Here is a 24,114-nt window from a genome sequence, read left to right as displayed (position 1 = left end):
AGCATAGACAGGACAGTTATCTAACTCAGATCTGGAAATGAGCAGTTACTGAAAATTTCCTTATAAGAGCAATCTGTTGCAAAGTTTGTGTAAATGTTTCTAGGTTACAAAGATGGTGATAATGAGTAGCTCAGATGGTAGAGAGTCTGCCTGCAATGCAGGAGACCCATGTTCAATCCCTGGGTCAGGAAGATCCCCTAGAGAAGGAAATAGCAACCCACTCCAATGTTCTTGCCTGGGAAATCCCATGGATAGAGGAGCCTGGTGGGCTACAAGTACATGGGGTTGCAAAGAGTCAGACACAACTTAGCGATTAAACAGCAACTACAGCATATTCCTGGTAGAAGTTATAAGGAAAAGAATACTGAAGCTAGTATGAACTAAACTGTTAGGTTTGCTGGAGCCTAAAATGTAATTTGGGGTAATGAACTCATCTGCTAATGCAGAAGACACGGATTTGATCCCTAGGTTGGGAAGATCCCCTGAAAGAGAGCATGGCAACCCACTCCAGTATTCTTGCCTGGGAAATCCCATGGACAGAAGGAGCCTAAAGGGCTATAGTTCATGGGGTTGCAAAAGAGACACAACTTAGTGACTTAACAACAACAACAAAGGTGCAATTTAAAAATGAGTTGGAGAAGAGGCCAGAGCATTATATGTTAGTAAGTTTATGAAAGGCCTTTCTGTCTATCCTTGAAGACAGAAAGGTATTGAAGGTCTTAAAGGTAGATGTGCCATAGCCAGATGTGATTTTTAAATAGATTATTCTCATGCTTTTGTGAAACATGGATTTCAGAGAGAATAGTCTGAAACAGAAGATCAGTTAAAAGACTTAATATATGTAGTAGATTAGATGAAAAATGATGGTCTTAGTTGAAGCAATTGCTAAAAAATATCATAGGGACAAATATGAATAATACTTTGGAGGTAAAATAAATAGGACTTATTGACTTCATCGTTGTAGGAAATGACAGAAAGGGAATGACTTTCAGACTGATAACTCTGGCTGTATGATAAATGGAGGTATTGTCCAGTGTGTTAATTAACATGAGAAAGATGGTCAGTGTGATGAGTTCAGTTCTGGACATGTCTTGAGGCACCTATGGGATATATTAATTTAAAGCCTGTTGGAAGGGACCATGTTATTTATTAGCTGTGAGAGACAGTATTTATGGGGTAAATGAAATTATTAGAAGTGGTCAACCAGGGAGAGAGTATAATGAGCAAAATAGACGAGTAGTAACACAAGATATTTAAGGGTTGGGTGAGTAGAAGAACAGCCCAAAGAAAGGGAGTGATCAGAGTGAAGGCCAAAGGACTAGGGAGAGTCAGCTTGGGAGTAATCAGCAACTGTGAGGATGTGGTGAGGGCCCCCAGTGTGATAAATGAAAGATATCACTAGATTAAGCAGTGAAGAATCAGTGACATTGTTAAACATCATTTCAGTAAACTGATAGATCTGAGTGTCTGGTTTTTGACTAGTAAATAAGAAATGAGAGAGTTGAGAAAGTAAGTATGCATTACTTTTGAAATTTAAATGTGAATTATGTAAAGACTGGGCAGAAACTGGAGTGGAACTTCATCTAGGAAGTGTTTCTTCCTAGAAAACCAGAGATACTTGAATATGTTTCCAGTCTAGGACAAAGGGACTAGTAGAGTGAGGATAATTGAGGATACTGGAGAGTGGGAGGTGACTGAGGAATGAGGTGTTCATAAACTGTGATGTCACTGGTAACACTGGGTGGTGGTGAATTCACGCTTAGCCTCTGAAGGATAACTGAGGAAAGGGGTGTGTATATGTGTGTGTGTGTGTGTGTGTGTGTGTGTGTGTGTGTGTGCGCGCGTGCATGCGTGCGTGCGTGCTGTGGTTGGTCGCTCAGTCATGTCCCACTCTTTGCAACCCCATGGACTGTAGTCCTCCAGGCTCCTCTGTCCATGGGGATTCTCCAGGCAAGAATACTGGAGTGGATTGCCATGCCCTCCAGGGTATCTTCCCAACCCAGGAATGGAACTGGGGTCTCCTGCATTGCAGGTGGATTCTTTACCTTCTGAGCTATCTGGGAAGCCCGTGTGTGTGTGTGTGTGTATGTTTTATTCATTTATTTATTTAATATAATTGACTTAGTGTTAGTTTCACATGTACAGCAAAGTGATTCAGTCCTCTCCTTCTCTCTCCCTCTCACTATATATATACACACAGATGCATATATATAAAATCTATAACATATAATAGATTATACATAGAGTTTATATATATGTACACATATGGTTTATCAGGGTCTTTTCCTTTATAGATTATTATAAAATGTTGAGTATAGTTGCCTGTGCTATAAGTAGGTTCTTGTTGGTTATCTGTTTTATTTATGTTGTTGTTCAGTCGCCAAGTTGTGTCTGCGACCCATTGCGACTCTTTGCGACCCATTGGACTTCACGCCAGGCCTCCCTATCCCTCGTCATCTCCCAGAATTTGCCCAAGTTCATGTCCATTGAATCGGTGATGCTGTCCAACCACCCTCTGTTGCCCTCTTCTTCTGCCTTCAGTCTTTCCCAGCAGTAGGGTCTTTTCCAGTGAGTTGGCTGTTCACATCAGGTGGCCAAAGTACTGGAGCATCAGCATCAGCCTTTCCAAATAGCAGTCAGGGTTGATTTCCTTTAGGATTGGCTGGTTTGATCTCCTTGGTGTCCAAGGGCCTCTCAAGTGTTCTCCAGCACCATAGTTTGAAACATCAATTCTTTGGTGCTCTGTCGTCTTTACGGTCTTTCACATCCATACATGACTACTGGAAAGACTGTAGCTCTGACTATACAGACTTTTGTTGGCAAACTAATGTCTTTGCTTTTTAATATATTGTCTAGGTTTGTCATAGCTTTCCTTCCAAGAAGCAGTTGTCTTCTAATTTCGTGGCTGCGGTCAACCTCCGCGGTAATTTTAGAGCCCAACAAGAGGAAATCTGTCACTGCTTCCACCTTCTCCTCTTTTGTTTCTTGACCCACATACAGGTTTCTCAGAAGACAGGCAAGATGGTCTGGTATTCCCATCTCTTTAAGAGTTTTCCACAGTTTGTTATTATCCACACAGTCACAGGCTTTATAGCATAGCCAATGAAACAGAAGTAGATGGTTTTTTTCTGGAATTCCTTTGCTTTTTCTATGATCCAGCGAGTGTTGGCAATTTGATCTCTGGTTCCTCTGCCATTTCTGAACCCAGCATCGACATCTGGAAGTTCTTGGTTTACATATTGCTGAAGCCTAGCTCGAAGGATTTTGAGCATAATTTTACTAGCATGGGAAGTGAGCACAATTGTCTGGTAGTTTGAACATTTTTGTTTAGGGTTAGGGTTAGCTCTAACATTTTTGGTACTGTCCTTCTTGAGAATCAGGATGAAGATTGACCTTTTCCATTCCTATGGCCACTGCTGGGTTTTCCAAATTTGCTGACATATTGAGTGCAGCACTTTAATACCACCATCTTTTAGGATTTTAAATAGCCCTGCTAGAACTCCATCACCTCCACTAGCTTTATTGGCAGCAGTGCTTTCCAAGGCCCATTTGACTTCACACTCCAGGCTCTAGGTGAGTTCCTACACCATCTTGATTATCCAGGTCATTAAAATCTTCTTTGTATAGTTCTGTGTATTGTTGCCATCTCTTCTTGATCTCTTCTGCTTCTATTAGATCTTTACCATTTCTGTCCTTTATTGAGCCCATCTTTGCATGCAGTGTTCCTTTGATATCGCCAATTTTCTTGAAGAGATCTGTAATCTTCTGCTTTCTGTTGTTTTCCTCTATTTCTTTGCACTGTTTAACTGAAGAAGGGCACCTTATCTCCTTGCTTTTCTCTGGAACTCTGGATTCATTTGGATATACCTTTCCCTTTCTCACTTGCTTTCCACTTCTCTTCTTTCCTCAGCTATTTGTAAAGCTTCCTCAGACTACCCCTTTACTTCTTGCATTTCTTTTTCTTTGGGATGATTTCCCTGACTGGCCTAGTGCCTAGTAGTTTTCTCTGCTTTCTTTAGTTTAAGACTGAATTTTGCTAGAAGAAGTTCATGATCTGAGCCACAGTCAGCCCCAGGTCTTGTTTTTCTGACTGTATAGAGCTTCTTCATCTTCAGCTGCAAAGAATGTAATCAGTCTGATTTTGGTATTGACCATCTGGTGATGTTCATGCGTAGACTCATCTCCTGTGTTGTTGAAGAGGGGTGTTTGCTCTCCCCAGTGTGTTCTCTGGCAGGATTCTGTTAGCCTGTGCCCTGCTTCATTTTGTACTCCAAGCCAAACTCGCATGTTACTCCAGGTATCTCTTGACTTCTACTTTAGCTTTCCAATCCCCTATTGATGAATAGGACATCATCTTTTGGTGGTAGTTCTAGGATGTCTTATAGGTCTTCATAGACCTGATCAGCTTCTTTGGCATCAGTGGTTGGGGCGTAGACTTGGATTACTGTGATGTTGAATTATTTGTCTTGGGAATGAGCTGAGATCATTCTATCGTTTTTGAGTTTGCACCCAAGTACTGCATTTCAGACTCTTCTATTGATTATGAGGGCTACCCCATTTCTTCTTTGGGATTCTTGCCCACAGCAGTAGATAATAATGGTCATCTGAATTAAATTTGCCCATTTCCATCCATTTAATTCACTTATTCCTAAGATGTTGATGTTTACTCTATTGCCATCTCCCCATCTCCTTGTCCACATCCAATTTACCTTGATTCGTGGACCTAACATTCTAGGTTCCTATGCAATACTGTTCTTTACAACATCACATTTTACTTTCATCACCAGACACCTCCACAACTGAGCATCATTTCTGCTTTGGCCCAGCTGCTTCAATTTTTCCTGGAGCTATTAGTAGTTGTCTTCTGCTCTTCCCCAGTAGCATATGGACAGCTTCTGACCAGGGGGACCCAGGTTTTGGTGTCATATCTTTTTGCTTTTTTATACAGTTCATGGGGTGATCATGGCAAGAATACTGGAGTGGTTTGCCATTCCCCCTCCAGTGGACCACGTTTTGTCATTATATATTATTACATTACATTATATATGAAATTTCATAGGTAAGATGAAGAAAAATCATGGTAGAGCATTCCTGAAGGTAACCCCTCCCCTCCTTGGATACAGTTGGAATGGTAATGGTTTAATTTCAGGTAGGCTGAGATTATTAGAGATTAAGCTTTTAAGTTGATGTTCAGGGGTATATATGAGGACAAGAATTCCACTCAGTGACAGGAGTGAAAAAATGATTCTGAATATGTAATAGAGGTTGGAGTCTAGAAATCTGTGGTGGCGTCAATCTATGTAGGTTTGTGATTTTGCTCTAATGCTACTTAGAAATGTAGGCATGAAGAAAGCAGATTGCAACATTGATCTAAGGATTGGGGTTTTTTTGGGTGGCTGTTTTGGAAATTTGTGGGTAAAAGGAAATGGAGAATGTAGATGAAAGAATAGTTAAGGTAGTTCGTATCCATATGTGAGGTTCAGGAAGAAAAGTTAGGTATATACTAAATAAGCTAGAAGAAAATTGAGGTGAGTGTCTCCTTGAAGAGCAAAAATGAGGTCATGAAATTGGAAGACAGATAGGAAGTTGTGTTCACAGAGTAGGAGAGTTGACATATTTTTATCTAAAATAATTTCAGGTTATTAGAAGATCCTGCATGTGGGTGATTAAGTAGGATGAGTAAAGGTCCAGGAATTAAGATGCTATGAATGCTGAGGCTGTATTCTTAATTCTCTATGTATTTTGTACTTCTCAGGAAATTGGCAGAAACTGAGATTGAGAGAAAGACTAAATCAGGTCTCAAGTCTTCAGTGAATGAGGTAGGGATTCATAGATGATGGCAACACAGCATAGATGTAGGAAATGAATACATAATTCCCGGAGCAGCTTAAAACTTTTATTTGAGGGAGAGATTAATGGCGGTGAGAAAAAAATCTAGAAAAAGTCAACCTCTTTTGCTTGCCCAACAGAACAGTGCTTACATATCAGAGAGGGCTGACAGGGAATTGGCCCCTGTACAGGGAGAAACAAATTTCATTTTGGAAATAGAGTGATAGTTCTAGAAAAAGCTTAGGCCTGGAGCTGTGGTTCCAGAGGATTAGAGGATTGTGCAGAGAGGGGTCTTAGTGGCAGGAACAGAGGATGAGAGCAGAGAGATGAGGTTGCTTTTCATTGTTTCGTGATTGAACCTTCGAGGATGAGAAGCATGTTTGAAAGTGACTGACCTCACCTGTTTTAATGTTGGCGCACATTGTTGAGGGTACCAGCTGGCTGCTGGCTCTGTCTCAGCAAGATAGTGTGGGCTGCTGTGAAGTTTGCAGAAGGGCTCATTAGGGCCTTTTCTGAGTAGAGGCTCTCTGGCTCTCTTAGAATGATTAAGGCAGAGGCAAAGACTGTGACTCAGATAGCTCTCAACATGAATGAGTGTTGTTCTGGGTGTGGTGGGCTACTGCAGGTACAACATGGAAGCCCTTGGTAAAGTGAAAAAAAGGGATCCCTTGATGTAGCTATAGAAGAGTCCAATTGGGGTGTTGAAATGAGCCTTCATGAGTGTATATGCATTAGAATTCAATCACCTATTTTTCTGTTCACTCAATATCTTAGAATATGTGTGTCTTGGATACATTGATGAATAAAACAGACAAAAATCTTCACCTTTTTGGAGCCTACATTCTTATGACAAGGTAGTGAGAGGCAGATAAACATGAAAAATAAGTGAATTATTTAGTGTGTTAGAAGATAAGTGCTATGGAAAGAAAAACTATTTACTAGAGGGAGTACTGAGAAAGGCTGCAATTTAAAATGTAACAATCATGGTAGGTATGATTGAGAAGGTGGCATTTGAGCAAACATTTGAAGAAGAGGGAATGAGCCATTTGACTTTTGGGGAAGTGTGCCGGGTAGAAGAGACGATTAGTGCAAAGGTTCCAAGGTGAAAGTGTGCCTCGTGTGATTAGGAATAATGAGCAGTCCCATGTGTCCCAAAACGGATTAAGCAAAAATTGTAGTAGACGGTGAAGCCAGAGTGTTAGAGTAAGAATGTGGTTATTTGAAGGTTTTTATTGGTTATTAAATTCTAGTTTATTATCAGTAATGTAGGTTTTATTGTTAAATATGTAGTTCTAGTTATTTAAGTTTGCCATGTTAAAATGTAGATTAGTAAAAAAAAAAAAAAAGTAACACTAAGAGTTTGAGTCTTAAAATTTATTATCAGTCATTTTGTTTGAGGAATAACTTTTAAGTTCTCTATCCTTAAGGCAGTAGTTTTTGATTCTTTACAGAATGATTTGGAACAAGTACTACGTCAAATTGGTGATAAGGACCAAAAGATCCAGAACCTTGAAGCCTTATTACAGAAGAGCAAAGAAAATATTTCTTTACTAGAAAAGGAGAGAGAAGATCTTTATGCAAAAATTCAGGCTGGTGAGGGAGAGACTGCTGTTCTTAACCAATTACAAGAAAAAAACCATACGTTACAAGAACAAGTAAGCTTGCAAGTGTATTCTGTTTCTAAAATTTACTTTTATCTCTCTAAATCTTACTAAGTGGTTTATCTCAATAGTTCTTCTGTTATTTTTAGTACTTTTAAATTTATTTTGTGTTTCTGACAGATATTTCATTTACCTCAGAGGTGGGTTGCTATTGTAGTGAAAGGAAATTAACATGATTTGATGAAAGAATTGCTGAGTTCATGTCCCAGGATGTGATTTATTACCTGTGTGACCATGAGCAAATCATTTCACTTTGTTGGCTCATTTGAAAAGTATAGTTAACTCATATTGAAAAGTTATTAATGATACATTCTTATCTCATGGCATTTTGTGATGTTTTGGAAAAAAGTGAGTAACAAAATATAAACTGAACTACTAATCAAGTGTTAGTTGTTACTGTGTATTGGTTAATATCTAGGCTTAGTGGTTACCTATATTTTAATGATGTATGTTTTTGGAATACATAGCTGTTAATGATTTTGGTAACTAGTTGCCTTATTCTAACATTTGTATGTTAGTTTAAATGAAGCTTATAAAATTTAGCTTAATACATTTTCAGACTGTAAAGAATAGTTGCTTACCAAATAGCCACTTTTTTGGGAAGAATTGTCCAATAAGGGAATTGTAATTATCTAAATGAGAAAGTATTAAAGAATAAGTCGTTTCAGTTTTCTAATTTGAGTATTAGAATATGACACAATTTTTTCCCCACACATTTCAAAGTTAGCCTTAGTTACCAGTTTAGACTAGTTTTTGGTTGAAAGTTGCATACAAATTAACTTTGCTTATTATACAAAAATGATCAGAAAAGCATACACAATTTTGAAGAAAGAATAAATAAAAGTAAGTTTATGTACTTCTGCTTCTGGCCATGTTGGAGTAACTGATACTTCTTTAGTCCTCCTACTATAAACAACTGGAAAAGTGGAAAAAACTGTGTAAAACTAGTTTTCAGACATTGTACAACAAATGCACAGGGTTTTCATCCCTGAGAGAAGAGAAGTAAGCAAAGTGAGCCTTTTGAGCATTACAGCTTTTGACCTGGAGACATTTTTCAGACTGGTGCAAGGTGAGGGAATCCAAGGAAAACACAGTGGTCTCTGAACTAAAGCATGCGAGATTTGAAATTCAGGGAGATTGAACTCAAATTTGCAGACGGAATGTCAGAGACGAGGGAACAGTGTAGAGAAAAAGGTCCAGAAATCTGGGTAGGGATTTGCTTGAACCTTTAGTTGAATGCTAACCTTTACACTCTTCAGGAGAGATTCCACGAGGCCAGACAATGACCAGTTGTTAGGAGCTGCAACTGAAAAATGATCAGAACTCAGAGAGCTTGGAAACATTCAGGTCTTAACCAGTCAGAGAAGACAGACACTTGGGGGCATTCAGCAGAAACCCCAGTAATGTCACACCTTAGAATTAAAGCTGAATTAGCCCTAGAGTAAAAGCTAGTGTACATAAGCATGGGAATGAGCCTGAAAAGGATCCAGGTGAACCACAAGTATATTAACTGCCTACTGGAGCAAAATTCAATATTCTTTGAAAGAAGACAACAAATTTCAGACTTGTCATAACAAATATAAAAAAAAAATTACTAGATAACACAGAGTGGAAAACATATGAGCTATAAGTAAGAGAAAAGTGATTCAATGGAAATAAAACCTGAAATAAGAGAGGATAGAGTCATCATATAAGTACTTTAACACAGCTTTTAAAATATATGGATTTAAAGAAAAAACTATAATAATGGAAATAGAAGTGGAAACAAAAAATAGAACTGTTAGAGGTTAAAAAAATACCTAAAATGAAAATATCACTGAATGACTATATTGAGTGGAAAAAACAGTATCAGTGACCATTAAGACAAGGTAATTGAAACTGTCCACAATGAAGCCCAGAGAGACAAAAAATTGGAGTAAAAAATGAAGAGTGCCTTAGTGACCTTTAGGATAGCAACATGTAGTCTAGGATATATGTATGTTTGTGTGTGTATGGTGTATACATATGTTTGTGTGTGTGTGTGTGTGTGTATATATATAATTTGTGTTAAAGAAAAATGTTTATAGAAATAATGACTGAAAAATTGTAAAGTTGATTAAAAATATGAAAGCACAGATTCAAGAAACTCCTGATCCATCCAGAGTACCCCAAAGAAACATCAGATGAGTTGGATTTCACCTAAATTAAAAACAGATGCTCTTCAAAAGACACCATTACAAAAATAAAAGCTACGACACAGATGGGAGAAAATAGATGTAGGACATACATCTGACAATTGAGAAACATCCAGAATATATAAAGAACTCTTAATAGTCAGCTCAGTGATTGTCTGGGGCGAGATGAGTGGAGGGTATTGAGTGCATGAAGAAGCTTTTGGGGGTAATCAGAAGGTTTTCTTGTTTGTCTGTGGTAGTTAAATGAATGTACATATTGATTAATCCTCAAACTGTATAATTGAATTGCGTAAATTATATTTAAATTATAATTCAGTAGAGTCGGTTTTAAAAATGGTAAGAATTCTGAATCTGATATTGTTTGTTATGATTCTCAGAGGTTATATTTACTTATTTTTGGAAAAATGTGAATAATTTTTCTTGAAAAAAAAAGTTGAGATAATCTATCTTAGGGTATTTTAGCATCCTTATGGGTTTCTTCATTCTTGTTATATCATTTGTGGCCTTCATAATTAGATCCCTGCTTATATGACAGGTAACTCAGCTAACAGAGAAGCTGAAGAATCAGTCAGAAAGCCATAAACAAGCCCAGGAGAATTTGCATGACCAGGTGCAGGAGCAGAAGGCACATCTTAGAGCTGCACAAGACCGTGTCCTTTCCCTGGAAGCCAGCATCAGTGAATTAAATAGTCAGTTAAATGAAAGCAAGGAGAAGGTTTCCCAGCTTGATATACAGGTAATATCGCATTGTGCAACTTGCTTGTATGAATAAAACACCAGTTTTAAGCTATCACATTTAAATTATTTTTCTCTCTTCCTCTCCATCCCCTGCCTTACTTATTAATTGAAAAAAAACAGAAATAGGAATTAGAGTTGTATGTGGACAGTTTGTTAAGCTTTTCTGTTTGCCTTTCTCCCTACCAGAGATTTTTACTTTTCTCTTCTTCCATGAGGCCCTTACTACTGTTTTTGAAGTTCAAAGTAGTTTGTTATTATACCGTTAAATTTCTGTTACAGATGTTTGAGTTTATTTTGAATTTGATTTTTTAATTTTACTTTAAATGTTTGATTTAAAAAAAAAAAAAAAAAAAAAACCACCCAAAACTTTAGGGGATTCCCTGGTGGTCCAGTGATTAGGACTTGGCGCTTTCATCGTTGACAGCCCAGATTCAGTCCCTAGTTGGGAAACTAAAATTCCTCAAGCTGCATGTGCAGCCAAAAAATAATTTTATATAGTACAATTATGTATTTTAATATGTTTTCCTTCAGAGGCCAATATGGAAGGCTTGCTCAGTGAGTCAGTCACGGGGTGGGGATTAAGATATATTTCTTTCTCCATGCTCATCATTGTTTTTTTATTCTATACTACAATAGAGAAAGTTTTAGAAACATTTGTAAGCCTTAGTTTTATTTTAGGAGAATAATTCCATTAAAACCAGAAATAATATAATAACAAGTATACTATTAGAATTTGGGAAAAAGAGGATACACCTTTCTTTTTAAAATTTATTAGATGAGTTACAGATAATTCAATATGTAGATGTCCAATTTAAGAGAGAAGGGTGTACTTTGGTGTTCTATAGGGACTTTTTTTTATCATTTATTAAAACATTATTAGAGGATTCTCCCCTATTCACTCCTGTTTGGGGGATTATCACATATTTATTTTTTAATATCTAAATCTTTGTTTTCTGCTGAAAGATTTAATTTTAAAAATTAATGAGAAAAGTATTGTACACTCATCAAGCGGAAACCAAGAACTAAATACAAATTAAATGAGTTGTAAATTTTGTTACAGGTTAAAGCCAAAACTGAATTATTACTGTCAGCAGAAGCAGCAAAAACTGCTCAAAGAGCAGATCTTCAGAATCATTTGGACACAGCCCAAAATGCATTACAAGATAAACAGCAGGTAGGAGAACTTGATGCAGTTTCCTATCATAAACTAATATTTTGGTAGATAGATTAACTGGAAAAATATGTGAAAATGATACTTTGATATAATATTGTGATTGACTTGCTTATTCTCCTTAATTTCTCCTTGAATTCAGAACCAGTGAGTGGAATATGCAGGAATTAGACAGATAGAGATAAAATATAATCTTTGGGAATTTCCTGGCAGTCAGTGGTTAAGACTTGGTGCTTTTGCCATGGTGGCCCGGGTTCAATCCCTGGTCGGGGAACTAACAATCCTGCAAACTGTGAGGTGCAGCCGAAAAAAGAAAAGTATATCATTTATGTTCTTGATAAAGTTCAACTTGTGCAGTTGTGGTTGAACTTCTTAATACTGTTGTTCTCCCATAATAGAGACCTTGGTGTGGTGAAATATTTACTCCTAATTTTTGAATTGTTTCTTCATCCTATTAAGTGGCAATGACTGGGAAAGACAGGCAGACTTCCACACCTGTTTTAAGTGGACAGTCAGGCGGTGACCCAGATATACTTACCTCTTGGCAGGAAAAGAGCAGCATGTATTCCTCTCTTTTCCTGGGGGTAGGAGTAAAAGTGGGGCTAGAAAGAATACCAAAGTTATTCTTCTCAACACTTCTGATAGAATAAAAGCTTCCTACTTCAGGGCCAAGGTTAAAATGTTGGTAGATTTTTCTTACCTTTGACCAGGTAGGAATTTTAAAAATTTACTTTTTATTTGAGAAGCAATATGGTTGTTGATCCAAAAAGTTTTATTAATAATACAGTAGTATACATCAAGTTAATAAAACCTTTCTCTATATTTACCTTTAACTGCAATCCATTTTTCTCCTTATATGGAAATTTTGCTTTTAGGTTTGGTATATTTCCTTCCAGACTTCTGTAATCATTGAAGAAAAAATGTGTGTGTGTGTGTGTGTGTGTGTGTGTACACATACAGGTCTTTTTGTTTTATACACATGGTTTCACTATGTATGTTCTACAACTTGCTTTTTACTTTACATTATTGCTAAACACATCTATAAAGTATTTTCTAAGAACTAAATCAGTGCCAGAAAGTATAATGGAAAGAGTATTTATATGAATAACCACATAAAAGTTGAAATTTTTGTTTGCCCAAAATATTACTAGCAAAATTCTAAAGCAAGTAGCAAAAGAATAGAACATTTTCTGAAGTATGTCTGGTGAAAGATTGATATTTTTGTTTAAAACATTTTTACATATGAAATAAATGAATCTACAAAAAGAAGTAAAAGATCAAAACTATATTAGGAAATCTTCATATTCATTAAGAATTAATTGCAAATTAAGACAGTAATATGCCCTTATTAAGGTAAAATGTTTGTGTGCATGTGTTTAACACTGGAAAGGCTAGACATGGTATAGAAGAACAAGTCACTTCCACATGTTGCTTGCAGTTCAACCTTTTGATGGTAATAGGGAAAGCTGGTTGGCAATATATTTAAGACCTTTAAGATTTTTCATATTCTTAATCTCACTTTTAGTCCTTTACTCTAGGGAAATAATCATAGTTTTAAGGATGCTGTTTGCATATCTGTTGGAAAGGTTAGGGTTAGCAATCCAAGAATACAACAGAGGGCCTATGGCTAAATAATGATCTACATGAATAAAATAAAAATTTATGCAGTCATGTATAATGATAGTTTAGAAGATAATATCACAGTTTTATGATGCTTTGTTATAAAAACAAAGGAAGTTACAGTAAAACTTTATGTAAACTGACATCCTTTATCTGAAAAGTAGAAATAAAGAAATAGAAACTAACATACAGAAAAGTCTAGAAGGAAGGTTATCAAAACATTGATAGTATCTATGGAAAGTGGATTTCCTAATAATCTTTATATTTTTTGTTCTGCAATTAGATATTCCAAATCAATTGAACAAGTATTATAATGTAGTCAATGTAATTAAAAATATTTTAAAAAATGGTATCTTGAACATTGAAAATATTTAATTATAGGATAAAAAGCGTTACTTTGTTATTAGTCTACTTAATATCCTGTTGTCTCTTTTGGCTTCTAAAATAACTCTTCCTAGAAAAAGTTATTGAGCAGTTAGGTGTATAAACGTAGTATCTCAGAGTGTGTACAACTTCAGTTCAGGTCCTTTATGTTGATGGGTAAATATAATCTCATATATATTATTAGGCTTATCTATGGTCTTACTCAAAATACTTTCTTAGAGTTTTCTGCTTTATTTTGAGCAAACATTTGGGCACTACAGCAAAGTAAACATCACCAAAGTTGTCTTTAATTGTACTTTCTATAGGAGTTAAATAAGATCACTACTCAGTTGGATCAGGTCACTACAAAGTTGCAGGACAAGCAAGAACATTGCAGTCAGCTGGAAAGTCATCTTAAAGAATATAAAGAGAAACATCTGTCTTTAGAACAGAAAACTGAAGAATTAGAAGGTCAAATCAAGGTTTGTATAAAAAACGAGCCATGTTTTCTATTGCTATAACAATGGAAGTTGATGACCTAGAAGGAATCCAAGATTTTAAATTTGCAAGTGAAGGTCAAGTTGTGATATAAAAATTATTTGTAATTTTTCATGTCTTAATTTTGAATTCCACCTTTACTTTTAATTTCTTCACTAATGGATGGCTTTACAAATAGCAGTTAACATATACACTGGTTCCATTGTAAAGTGTAAATGTTTCAGAGAGATAGTCGACTAGGTGTCTACTCTGTAATTACAGGGAACTTATTTATGTTGTTCTTGTGAAGTCTCTTCTACCTCATCATTCCTATCTCCTTCCCTCCTTATTCCAATATAATACTCAGTTATGGTATCTTTCTTCTGTTTTACATTTATACCCTTTGGATTTTATTTCTGATTAATATTATTAAAATTTTCACTGTGGTAAACTGTTTTTCTTTAACTCAACTTCAAGTGAAAGTGTTGATTTATATTAAAGAAATTAAATAACTACATATATTAGAGAAGGATTTTACCTGAGTCCTTTGCTCTTTGAATTAGAGCTACTATAAGTAAAACAAATTTCTCAAGTTACTATATGTGAAATTTACACTTCACAGTCAGATGAAGCACTTCCGTACAATTGTAGAATCATGGGCTGTGTGTATGTATAGATGTGCATAGAAGAAGAAAATGACAGTTACAGTTGTATTTATGGGTTCCCTTTTCTTTATGGTCAGTAATAATAGTATGACAGATTACATGGTGTAATGATTGAAAAGAACAGAAAAAAATTTTTTTTGTCTATTTGTTTTTAGTTGAAGGTCATGTAACGAGGATTCTGTTTGGGTATATTTTTGTTGTTGTTGTTTAGTCACTAAGTCGTGTCCAACTCCCTGTGACTCCAGGGACTGCAACATGCCAGGCTCCTCTGTCCTTCACTATCTCCTGGAGTTAGCACAAATTCATATCCGATGCTATCTATCCATCTCATCCTCTGTCGCCCCTTCTCCTTTTGCCTTCAGTCTTTCCCAGCATCAGAGTCTTTTCCAGTGAGTGGGCTTTACACATCAGGTGGCTAAAGTTGGAACTTCAGCATCAGTCCTTCCAGTGAATATTCAGGGTTGATTTACTTTAGGATTGACTGGTCTGATCTCTTTGCAGTCCAAGGGACTCTCAAGAGTCTTCTCCAGTACAATTCGAAAGCATCAATTCTTCAGCACTCAGCCTTCTTCATCGTCCAACTTTTCACATACATACGTGACTACTGGAAAGCCATAGCTTTGACTATATGGACCTTTGTCAGCAAAGTGATGTCTCTGCTTTTTACACCTGTCTAGGTTTGTATAGCGTTCCTTCCAAGGAGCAAGCATCTTTGAATTTCATGGCTGCAGTCATTGTCTGCAGTGATTTTGGAGCCCAAGAAAATAAAATCTATCACTGCTTCCACTTTTCCCCCTTCTATTTGCCACAAAGTGATAGAACTAGATGCCATGATATTGGTTTTTTGAATGTTGTTTTAAGCCAGCTTTTTCACTCTCCTCTTTCACCTCATCAAGAGGCTCTTCAGCTCCTCTTCACTTTCTTCCATTAGAGTGGTGTTATCTGCATATCTGAGGTTGTTGATATTTCTTTTGGCAGTCTTGATTCCGCCTTGTGATGCATCCATCCTGGCATTTTTTATGATGTACTCTCCATGTACGTTAAAGAAGCAGGGTGACAGTACACAGCCTTGTATGCCCCTTTCCCAATATTGAACCATCAGTTGTTCCACGTAAGGTTCTTACTGTTGCTTCTTGACCTACATACAGGTTTCTTAGGAGATAGGTTAGGTGGTCTGGTATTCCCATCTCTTTAAAAATTTTCCACAGTTGTGGTCCACACACAAGTCTTTAGCATAGTCAATGAAGCAGTAGTAGATGTTTTTCTGGAACTCCACCCTTGCTTTCTTTTAAGATCCAACAAATGTTGGCAATTTGATGTCTGGTTCCTTTGCCTTTTCTAAACCCAGGTTGAATATCTGGAGGTTCTTATTTCATGAACTGCTGAAGCCTAGCTTGAAGGATTTTGAGTATAACCTTCCTAGCATGTGAATGAGCACGATTGTATGGCAGTTTGAACATTCTTTGGCATTGCCCTTCTTTGGGATTGGAATGAAAACTGACTGTTTCCAGTCCTGGACCTTTGGACCTATGGATTACAGACCTTTGTGGGCAAAGTGATGTCTCTGCTTTTTAATATGGTTTCTAGGTTTGTCACAGCTTTCTTTCTAAGGAGCAAGCATCTTTGAATTTCATGTCTGTAGTCACTGTCCATAGTGATTTTGGAGCCTAGGAAAATAACATCTGTCTCTGCTTCTACTTTTCCCCCTTCTGTTTGCATGAAATGATTGATTGGATGCCATGATCTTTGTTTTTTGAATGTTGAGTTTTAAGCCAGCTTTTCACTCTTCTCTTTTACCTTCATCAAGAGGCTATTTAGTTCCTCTTCACTTTCTGCCATTAGAGTGATCCTATCTGCATATCTGAGGTTGTTGATATTTCTCCCAGCAGTCTTGATAGCAGCGTGTGATTCATCCAGCCCAACATTTCATATGACGTATTCTGCAAATAAGTTAAATAAACAGAGTGACAATATACAACCTGTGGTACTCCTTTCCCAGTTATAGTTATTAAGAAAATGCATTGCTTATAGATGTTCAAACTATATATTCAACAATTTGACTTTGTAAATTTGTAAAAATAGACAGTTATATGTATGTATATGAGATAGAAGTCACACAGTAAAGAATAATAATCTCTAAATGAAGAGATTATAGATGCCAAATCCAAATTTAATTGGCTTCATATTTATGGTCAAGAGGTATTAATGAGAAGGATGACATGACAACTCCATTTTAGTTTTGAATATTTATATCAATATTTATATTCAGTTGTTAACTGAATATAAAAGATTATAAATTTTAATTGGGCCCTTTGTTTTTTCATACATGAGTTAATAACTTTTATTCAAGTAATAAATATAATTATATTAAGTTTATTCTCTTATTCAGTTCATTTTAAAAGTTAAAACTTAGTGACTGTCTCATACATAAAGTCTGCTACTAGATCTTGTGAAAGATTCCAAGGTAAATGGCTCCTTTATTCAATAATGAGTTTAGAATATGTTTTTTATTAACACAAGTATTTTTGTGTGCTAGCATCAGTTTGAGTATAAACTAATGTAGTAGTGTTTAGTAGATAATTGCTGACACTAAATGGTTTTATATTATATTTCTGCCAAAGAAACTAGCAGCTGATCTGCTTGACGTTAGAGCCAGCAAGGAGCAAGCCCTGCAGGACCTGCAGCAACAGAGGCAGACGAGTGCGGATTTAGAGCTTCGAGCCACAGAACTGAGCAAGCAACTCGAAAGGGAGAAAGAAATGTGAGCTAAACTACTTATGGGAGAGGACTGTAAACAAAGTATTAAGTTTTTCATAAGATTTCAGTTTTTCTTTCACAGTGCTTAAAAATTTACCTTGTAAACTGCTGATATTAATGTGCATGAAAAATAAAGCCATCACAATTTGGTTAAATAGGATGGCTTGTATCCAGTCACATTTCAGTAGACTTTGTCTTTAAAGGCCACATATGGAGTTGACAGATTGGATCTTTGTCAAGAGGGTGAGGGTTTTTGGCTGTCAGTAGTAAAGATATGGAAGTCGACAGCCTGGGAAAGGTGCCTCTCAGGGAAATGAGATTAAAACCCATCAAAGTTGATGATAATTAAGTTGTTTAGCATTTTCATGGTTTCATCCTTATTTTGGGAGTGATGACAGACATTTTTGTTTTCATGTCTAGTAAATTGGGTCCTGATGTTAGGAATGTGAGGATATACAGATGCATTTTGTGCCTCAAATGGCATTTCTTGTCACTCAACATTGTAGTTTCCAGTGCCTAGGTATTTGGGGAGTATATCTGATCCTTTTTTTTTTAAATAATTTTATTTTATTCATTTATTTTGGCTCTGCTGGTGTTCATTGCTGCACGGGCGTTCTCTCGCTGTAGCGAGCGGGAGTTCCTCTCTGGTTGCAGTACTCAAGCTCCTTGTTGTGTGGCTAGTCTTGTTGCGGAGCATGCACGGTAGCCTGCACGCAGCTTCGTTAGTTGTGGTTGCAGCTCCTGTGCTCTAGAGCACAGGCTCAGTCAACATTTGTGGCGCACGGGCTTAGCTGCTCAGCAGCACGTGGGATCTTCCCGAATCAAAAATCGAGCGGGCAGATTCTTTTCCCGCTGAGCTACCAGGGATGCCCACCTGAGCCTTTGATCACCTACCCAGTGATTCGTCACCTCTGGAACCAGTCATGTGACTGTGAAGATGACCTTTGAGGTGGTACTTGTTCTCTTTTCTGAGGCCCCTATGGGCCCAGTAGTTCTTTCCAGTGGAAACTTTCCATTTCTAGTAAAGTTTTTTTTTTTTTTTAATTTTTGCCTTTACATTTAATGCAGACATCTTTTATATGGGGTCCTGCATTTTTAGAGTACCAAGAAAGGAGGACTGGGCAAACATATCTGAGGTTTGACTAAACCCCACTCCTGGTCACAGGACTCAGCCCACATAATGGGGTCCAGGGCTCCCCTTTCTCAAGGACACTGCACGCAGCTCTTTCCCTCCACTTTCCATCTTCTATTTTCATTACTCTGCAGTTTGTTTTCAAATATCCTTTGTGATTTTTTTTCTTTGCTCTATGGGTTACTTAGAAGTATACTGTTTACTTTTCAACTGTTCGGGGTTTCTCTAGATGTCTTACTGTTGCTGGTTTCTCATTTAATCCCATTGTGGTTATAGAACATACTCAGTAAAACTCGGACATTTCAAACTCTTATTCAGGGCACAGGGTCTGGTTTATCTTGGTTGAGTTTCCTTGTGCACACCTGTGTTTGGTTGGGTAAAGTGTTCTGTAAATATCAGTTCGCTTAAAGTGGTTGATATTGTTGTTCTAATCCTCTGTATCGTTGCCATTGTTTCCTCTGGTCATTTCTATCAGTTTCTGAGAAAGGGGTGTTAAGGTTTCTCAGGTTGTGGATTTATTTATTACTTCCTTTAGTGATGTTTTTAAAAAAATAACCTAAGTTTTACCATCACTGTGTAAACCTTTATTTCTTTATGCCTTCTTTGATTCACATAGTCCTCTGATTTTATAATAATTATTTACAGGAAAGTTAAGTAGCATAGTAAATATATCAAGTTCCAATTTTAGGGTTGCTTGATAGGGATTTTAACTATATTAAAATGATCAAGTAATATTCATACAACAGCTTTTCTGTCTAGCCCTTTAAATATCGGTGAGGTACAGGATCCTGTGAATGTACTTCATATGTTTTAGCTACTTTTTTTGAAAGTAAAAGGTTCTGGGGCTAAAAGTTAGAAAATTTCAAGGTATATATGCAGTTCTGATATTAATACCCAACTTCAGTTATGTGGCTGGTACATCTTTTAATAACCTTTCCTTAATATATTGAATTTATAATAAAGTACATTGGAAATAGTATGCATTCTAGAAATATTACTTTGAACCTGGTTTTATTTTCATTTTAAAAAACGGTTAATCTCTAATGTGTGCTTTTCTTTTGCTATGTAATATGCATAATTTTATTCATTTTATGAAAACAAAGTCTTTAACTTTCTTAAGCAATATCTTCATTTTTTTTTGAGTTTCTTTAAAACTTTTTATTTTATATTGGGGTATAGCTGGATTAACACAAAAATGTTGTGATAGTTTCAAGTGAACAGCAAGGGGACTCAGCTATACATACACATGGATCCATTCCCCCCATTTCCTCAGTCTTACAACATTTCTGTTTTATAAAAAAATTGAAGTATAGTTGATTTGTAGTATCATGTTAGCTTCGGGTTCTTGAAACTTCTTAATTCATTCAGGTGTAGAAAATTTATGTTAAAGGACAAATGATAAGTCTCTTAACATAATCTACTAGGCTCTAGGATTAAAGTAAATCTTTTGTCTTTTCTCCATGTTTGTTTATCATTTGTTCTCTAACATAATTTTTCTACACCTGAATGAATTAAGAAATTTTAAGAATCTGAAACTAACATGATGCTATAAATCAACTATACTTCAATTTTTTAAAAAACGGAAAAGTTGAGGAAATGGGTTGGAGTGATTTTCCTGATTGAGCTTCCCTGGTGGCTCAGACGGTAAAAAAATCTGCCTGCAATGCAGGAGACCTGAATGCGATCCCTGGGTCAGGAAGATCCCCTGGAGAAGAAAATGGCAACCTATTCCAGAATTCTTGTCTGGCAAATCCTATAGACAGAGGAGCTGGCAGGTTGCAGTCCATGGGGTTGCAAGGACTCAGACAGGACTGAGTGACTAACACTTTCACTTTCATTCTTCCTGGTTATCTTATGTGTTTTGAAGTTTAGGACCTGTCAAATACACAATGTGTTTTATTTTTTCAAGTAAAGAGGCAAATTTCTTTGTCCTTGGGGGCAACATAATAAATCGGTTCTTTAGGATACATGGAACAGTATTTCTGGCTGTCAAAGACTAGATGGTTTGCTGCATGCCCAGATTTCTTTGGGGTACACTGTGGTTAGACAAGACTGGATTAAATCATGGGCTTAGATGGTCTTGGCTTTACCACTAATTTATTTGACTTTTGAAGAAAACCATCCTCATCTCTTAAATGACCAAATCAGATGTTCTAAGGCATTTTTTGTTTGTGTGGCTTTATGACATTAAATTATTACTTTTACTTCTTAACTACAGAAGAAAGTTTTAAAACTCAATTTATTAATGTGAATGGTAGATTAGAAATGATAAATTATACATTATTAAAGAGATTGTTTCTTAAATATTTAGAGTATCTAATACAAAGTTGGATCTACAGAAGAAATCTGAAGTGCTTGAAAATACTAAGCAAATGCTTACCAAGCAAGAAGAAGAAAAAACAATCCTTAAACAAGAAATTGAAAATTTAAGTCAAGATGCAAAGATGCAGCAAAAGGAACTGAATGACAAGATTCAAACAGCAGTAACAGAACTACAAAAAGTGAAGATGGAGAAAGAATCTCTAGTAGCAGAGCTTTCTGCAGCAAAAGAGAAATTATCAAAAGTTTCTGATTCTTTGAAGAACTCCAAAAGTGAATTTGAAAAAGAAAATCAGAAGGGAAAAGCTGTTATATTAGATTTGGTTAGTAGTTTATGTTTATTTTCTTAGGTAGAAGTGAGTTTTATTTAAAACTTATTGACTTTTCTGCTTAATTCATTGTTGACTTGTCATCCTGCATTTAAATGATCCTAACTGTTGTTATGAGAAAAGGAATGGAGATTACTTAACCTGAGAAAAAGATACTGGTGCTTGTGTGTGTAATTTTCCAATGGCCCAGAAAATTTTCAGTTGAATATATATTCTCTCTGTTGTGGGTCTGATGCTAGATTTGGGCAGGACTGCAGCACGTTTGTCCTTCGGGACACTTCTGCAGAGAATATAGCTACTAATTGAAATGTTTTTCACCTGACTATAAAAAAAAGAAAGAAGATCAGAAAGATCTTAATGACTTCTAACTCTGGTGCTATAAACTTTCTGATTCTTTCTTCAATTTTCTGAAACTCTAGAAAATACCATGTCTTAGAGCTATTGTGAGCAATATTTAAACTGTAGAGAAAAACACCTGGAGTCTCAGGAAATACTTATAGGGCAGTGTATCCTCAGAAATATTTTAACCCAGAGTAACGTGGAGTAACAGCAAAAATAAAACTCTTGTGTTTTTAATATAAAGGTCAGTGAAAGTGTTGAACATAAAAAGCATGACTTTCAATTGTTACTTTTATGTTCTGTTTGGAAAAAATATCTGTACATCTTCCCTCTTAAGTTACATGGGATTATTTTTATTTATTGTTTCCATACTTTAAAAAACTTCCCTCCATTTTTTTGAAGCTCATTATTCTACTTTTAAAATAGCATAAGTTAGTTAATTCTGTAACATACAAACGTGGTTTCCAAAGTATTCTAAAATCTTGTCTAAATATTATTGAAAGTATTTATTGTGACTACTGGTTGATAATAGAAACTCTTAGCCTCTCTCCCCATTTACTGCTGTAATATTTGCCTGTTTTTATTACTGAAATGGATGATTCTATCCCATCTTAAATCATCAATGATTCTAGTTTATTTCCTTTTGTGGATCTTATTAAGCTTATAAACCTAAATTCTTAAATTTACTACAAATATTTTCTGCATAATGTAGTTTCCACTTTTTTAGGAGAAAACTTGCAAAGAATTAAAGCATCAGCTTCAAGTACAGACAGAAAGCCTGCATAAGGAACAGAATGAAATGAAAAAGTCACTTGAAAAAGAAAAGGAGGTAAGATTTTCTATAACAGAAATATGTAAAGCATAATAAGGTTTTATAGTTTTGAAATAGTTTCACAGTAGATTCTTAAGTCAAAAAGTTTATTTCCTTTGTGTTCTACCAACTGCTAAAAGGATTTAAGCTAAATTATAATAAAAGGCCCAAAATAAAGGATTATAATTAATAATAATAAATAAATTGAGTCAACTAGCTAGAGTTATTTAATTAAATTATCAAAGTTAAGGAACATTAATATGGATAAAAAACAGTCTTCATAGATTTTCCATAGAAATGACATTTAAGTGCTCTTTATTTTATTGACATTTATGTTAATGGAATATTTGATAATGGTTATATAACAATTAAGTGATTATTCTGTGGTTAATGCTTCTGTTGTTTTCCATCGAAACAAATGAGTAAATAAATGGATATTATATATATATATATTATTATTATTCTCTGAAGACATAACCCCTAGCAGCTAGAGTCTAGGCATGTAGCTTTCTAGAGATCTGATTTGATAAAGCAGCAAAACATCATCCCAACAAGTCTTCAGTGTGATTGTGTTCTGGTTGTTGATTGAAAGAAGACATCTGTGTTTTATATGCCAGTCATAGTGGCAAAATTATGGTGATTTAGTGCCCAGGCTGTGAATCCAGATTGTCCGAATTTATATCCTGACTGTGCCAATTATTAGCTATGCTGTCTTGACTTCTCTTAGGCAGATGGCTCATCTCTCTGTGCTCCAGTTTCCTCAGCGGTAAGATGGGGCTGATAGTAGAATCTGTCATGGCATTATTGTGAGAAGTAAATGGGTTAATGCATTTCAGAGTGCTTAGAATACCAACTGTAACCAAATAAATGGTTAGGGGTTAGCTATTACTTTATCATTGGTTATCATAACAATCATCAGTATTGTTAATACTACTTGACTCCTGTTTTGCACAAAATATTTCCCTTTGTATTGGAGACAAGCTGAAGCATCCATATATACATAGCACTGAAACTTTTCAAAAATAACTTTGAGTGGTCAAATGCTCAAATTAGGTCTTTAATGAAATATGCATAAAACATGAAAATATGACTTTGGTTGGAAGGGTGAGATGTAGTGTAGTTCACCTTGGCCACAGAAGAACCTCAGTGTGACTTCTATATGATGACTAATTTTGAACAGAAATGTATCCTAATAAATTATGAAAACAGGTAGTAGCAAAATATGCCTCAAATCTCTAAATGAGGACATGATTTGTGTGGTTTAGACAGATACTAAAGATGTTTGCCAAAATTATTTTGGTTTTATCATAGTTAATATGAAATTATCTTTTCTGATTCACTTTGACTAGTAGACTCAGTTAGCATTTTTAAAATTTTATTTTATTTTGCTTTTTTTGGCCCCACTGTGCTGCTTGCAAGGATCTTAGTTCCCCAACCAGGGATTGAACCCAGGCCTGGCAATGAAAATGCTGAGTCCTGACCACTGGACCACCAGGGAATTCAGTTAGCATTTTGAGAATATTCAAGACAGTAGACATTTCAGCATTCTAAAGATTGTTGATTTTCCCTTTTCTATGGTATAAGAGAATACCAATCCTGTTCATTTGCAAGCTCTATCCCAATATATAAGTTAAAAAGGAAGGCAGGATTAAATATCGATCAGTCAGTCCATAGTCTGACCCGATAGTGAATAGTGTCAGTTATGAAAACTCCATGAGGGCAGGGATTT

General features: G+C 35.9%; 1 protein-coding gene across 3 annotated transcripts in view; it reads left to right on the top strand.

Annotated features, from left to right (window-relative positions):
• The window catches only part of EEA1 (early endosome antigen 1), a 123,659-nt gene that overhangs the window by 81,777 nt on the left and 17,768 nt on the right, over nucleotides 1–24,114 (top strand). For all 3 annotated transcript variants that reach the window (XM_061125704.1, XM_061125719.1, XM_061125712.1), the window contains 7 exons: nucleotides 7,281–7,484; nucleotides 10,200–10,400; nucleotides 11,463–11,576; nucleotides 13,883–14,038; nucleotides 17,320–17,459; nucleotides 20,899–21,229; nucleotides 22,302–22,403. In XM_061125704.1, the coding sequence (XP_060981687.1) occupies nucleotides 7,281–7,484; nucleotides 10,200–10,400; nucleotides 11,463–11,576; nucleotides 13,883–14,038; nucleotides 17,320–17,459; nucleotides 20,899–21,229; nucleotides 22,302–22,403 (1,248 nt within the window). The remainder of the gene's footprint in view (nucleotides 1–7,280; nucleotides 7,485–10,199; nucleotides 10,401–11,462; nucleotides 11,577–13,882; nucleotides 14,039–17,319; nucleotides 17,460–20,898; nucleotides 21,230–22,301; nucleotides 22,404–24,114) is intronic.

The sequence above is a fragment of the Dama dama genome, chromosome 3 (genome assembly GCF_033118175.1).
Source record: "Dama dama isolate Ldn47 chromosome 3, ASM3311817v1, whole genome shotgun sequence".
In the NCBI taxonomy this organism is placed as follows: domain Eukaryota; kingdom Metazoa; phylum Chordata; class Mammalia; order Artiodactyla; family Cervidae; genus Dama; species Dama dama.
The sequence above is the reverse complement of the archived record's forward strand: the minus strand, read 5'-3'. Positions and strand labels throughout refer to the sequence as shown.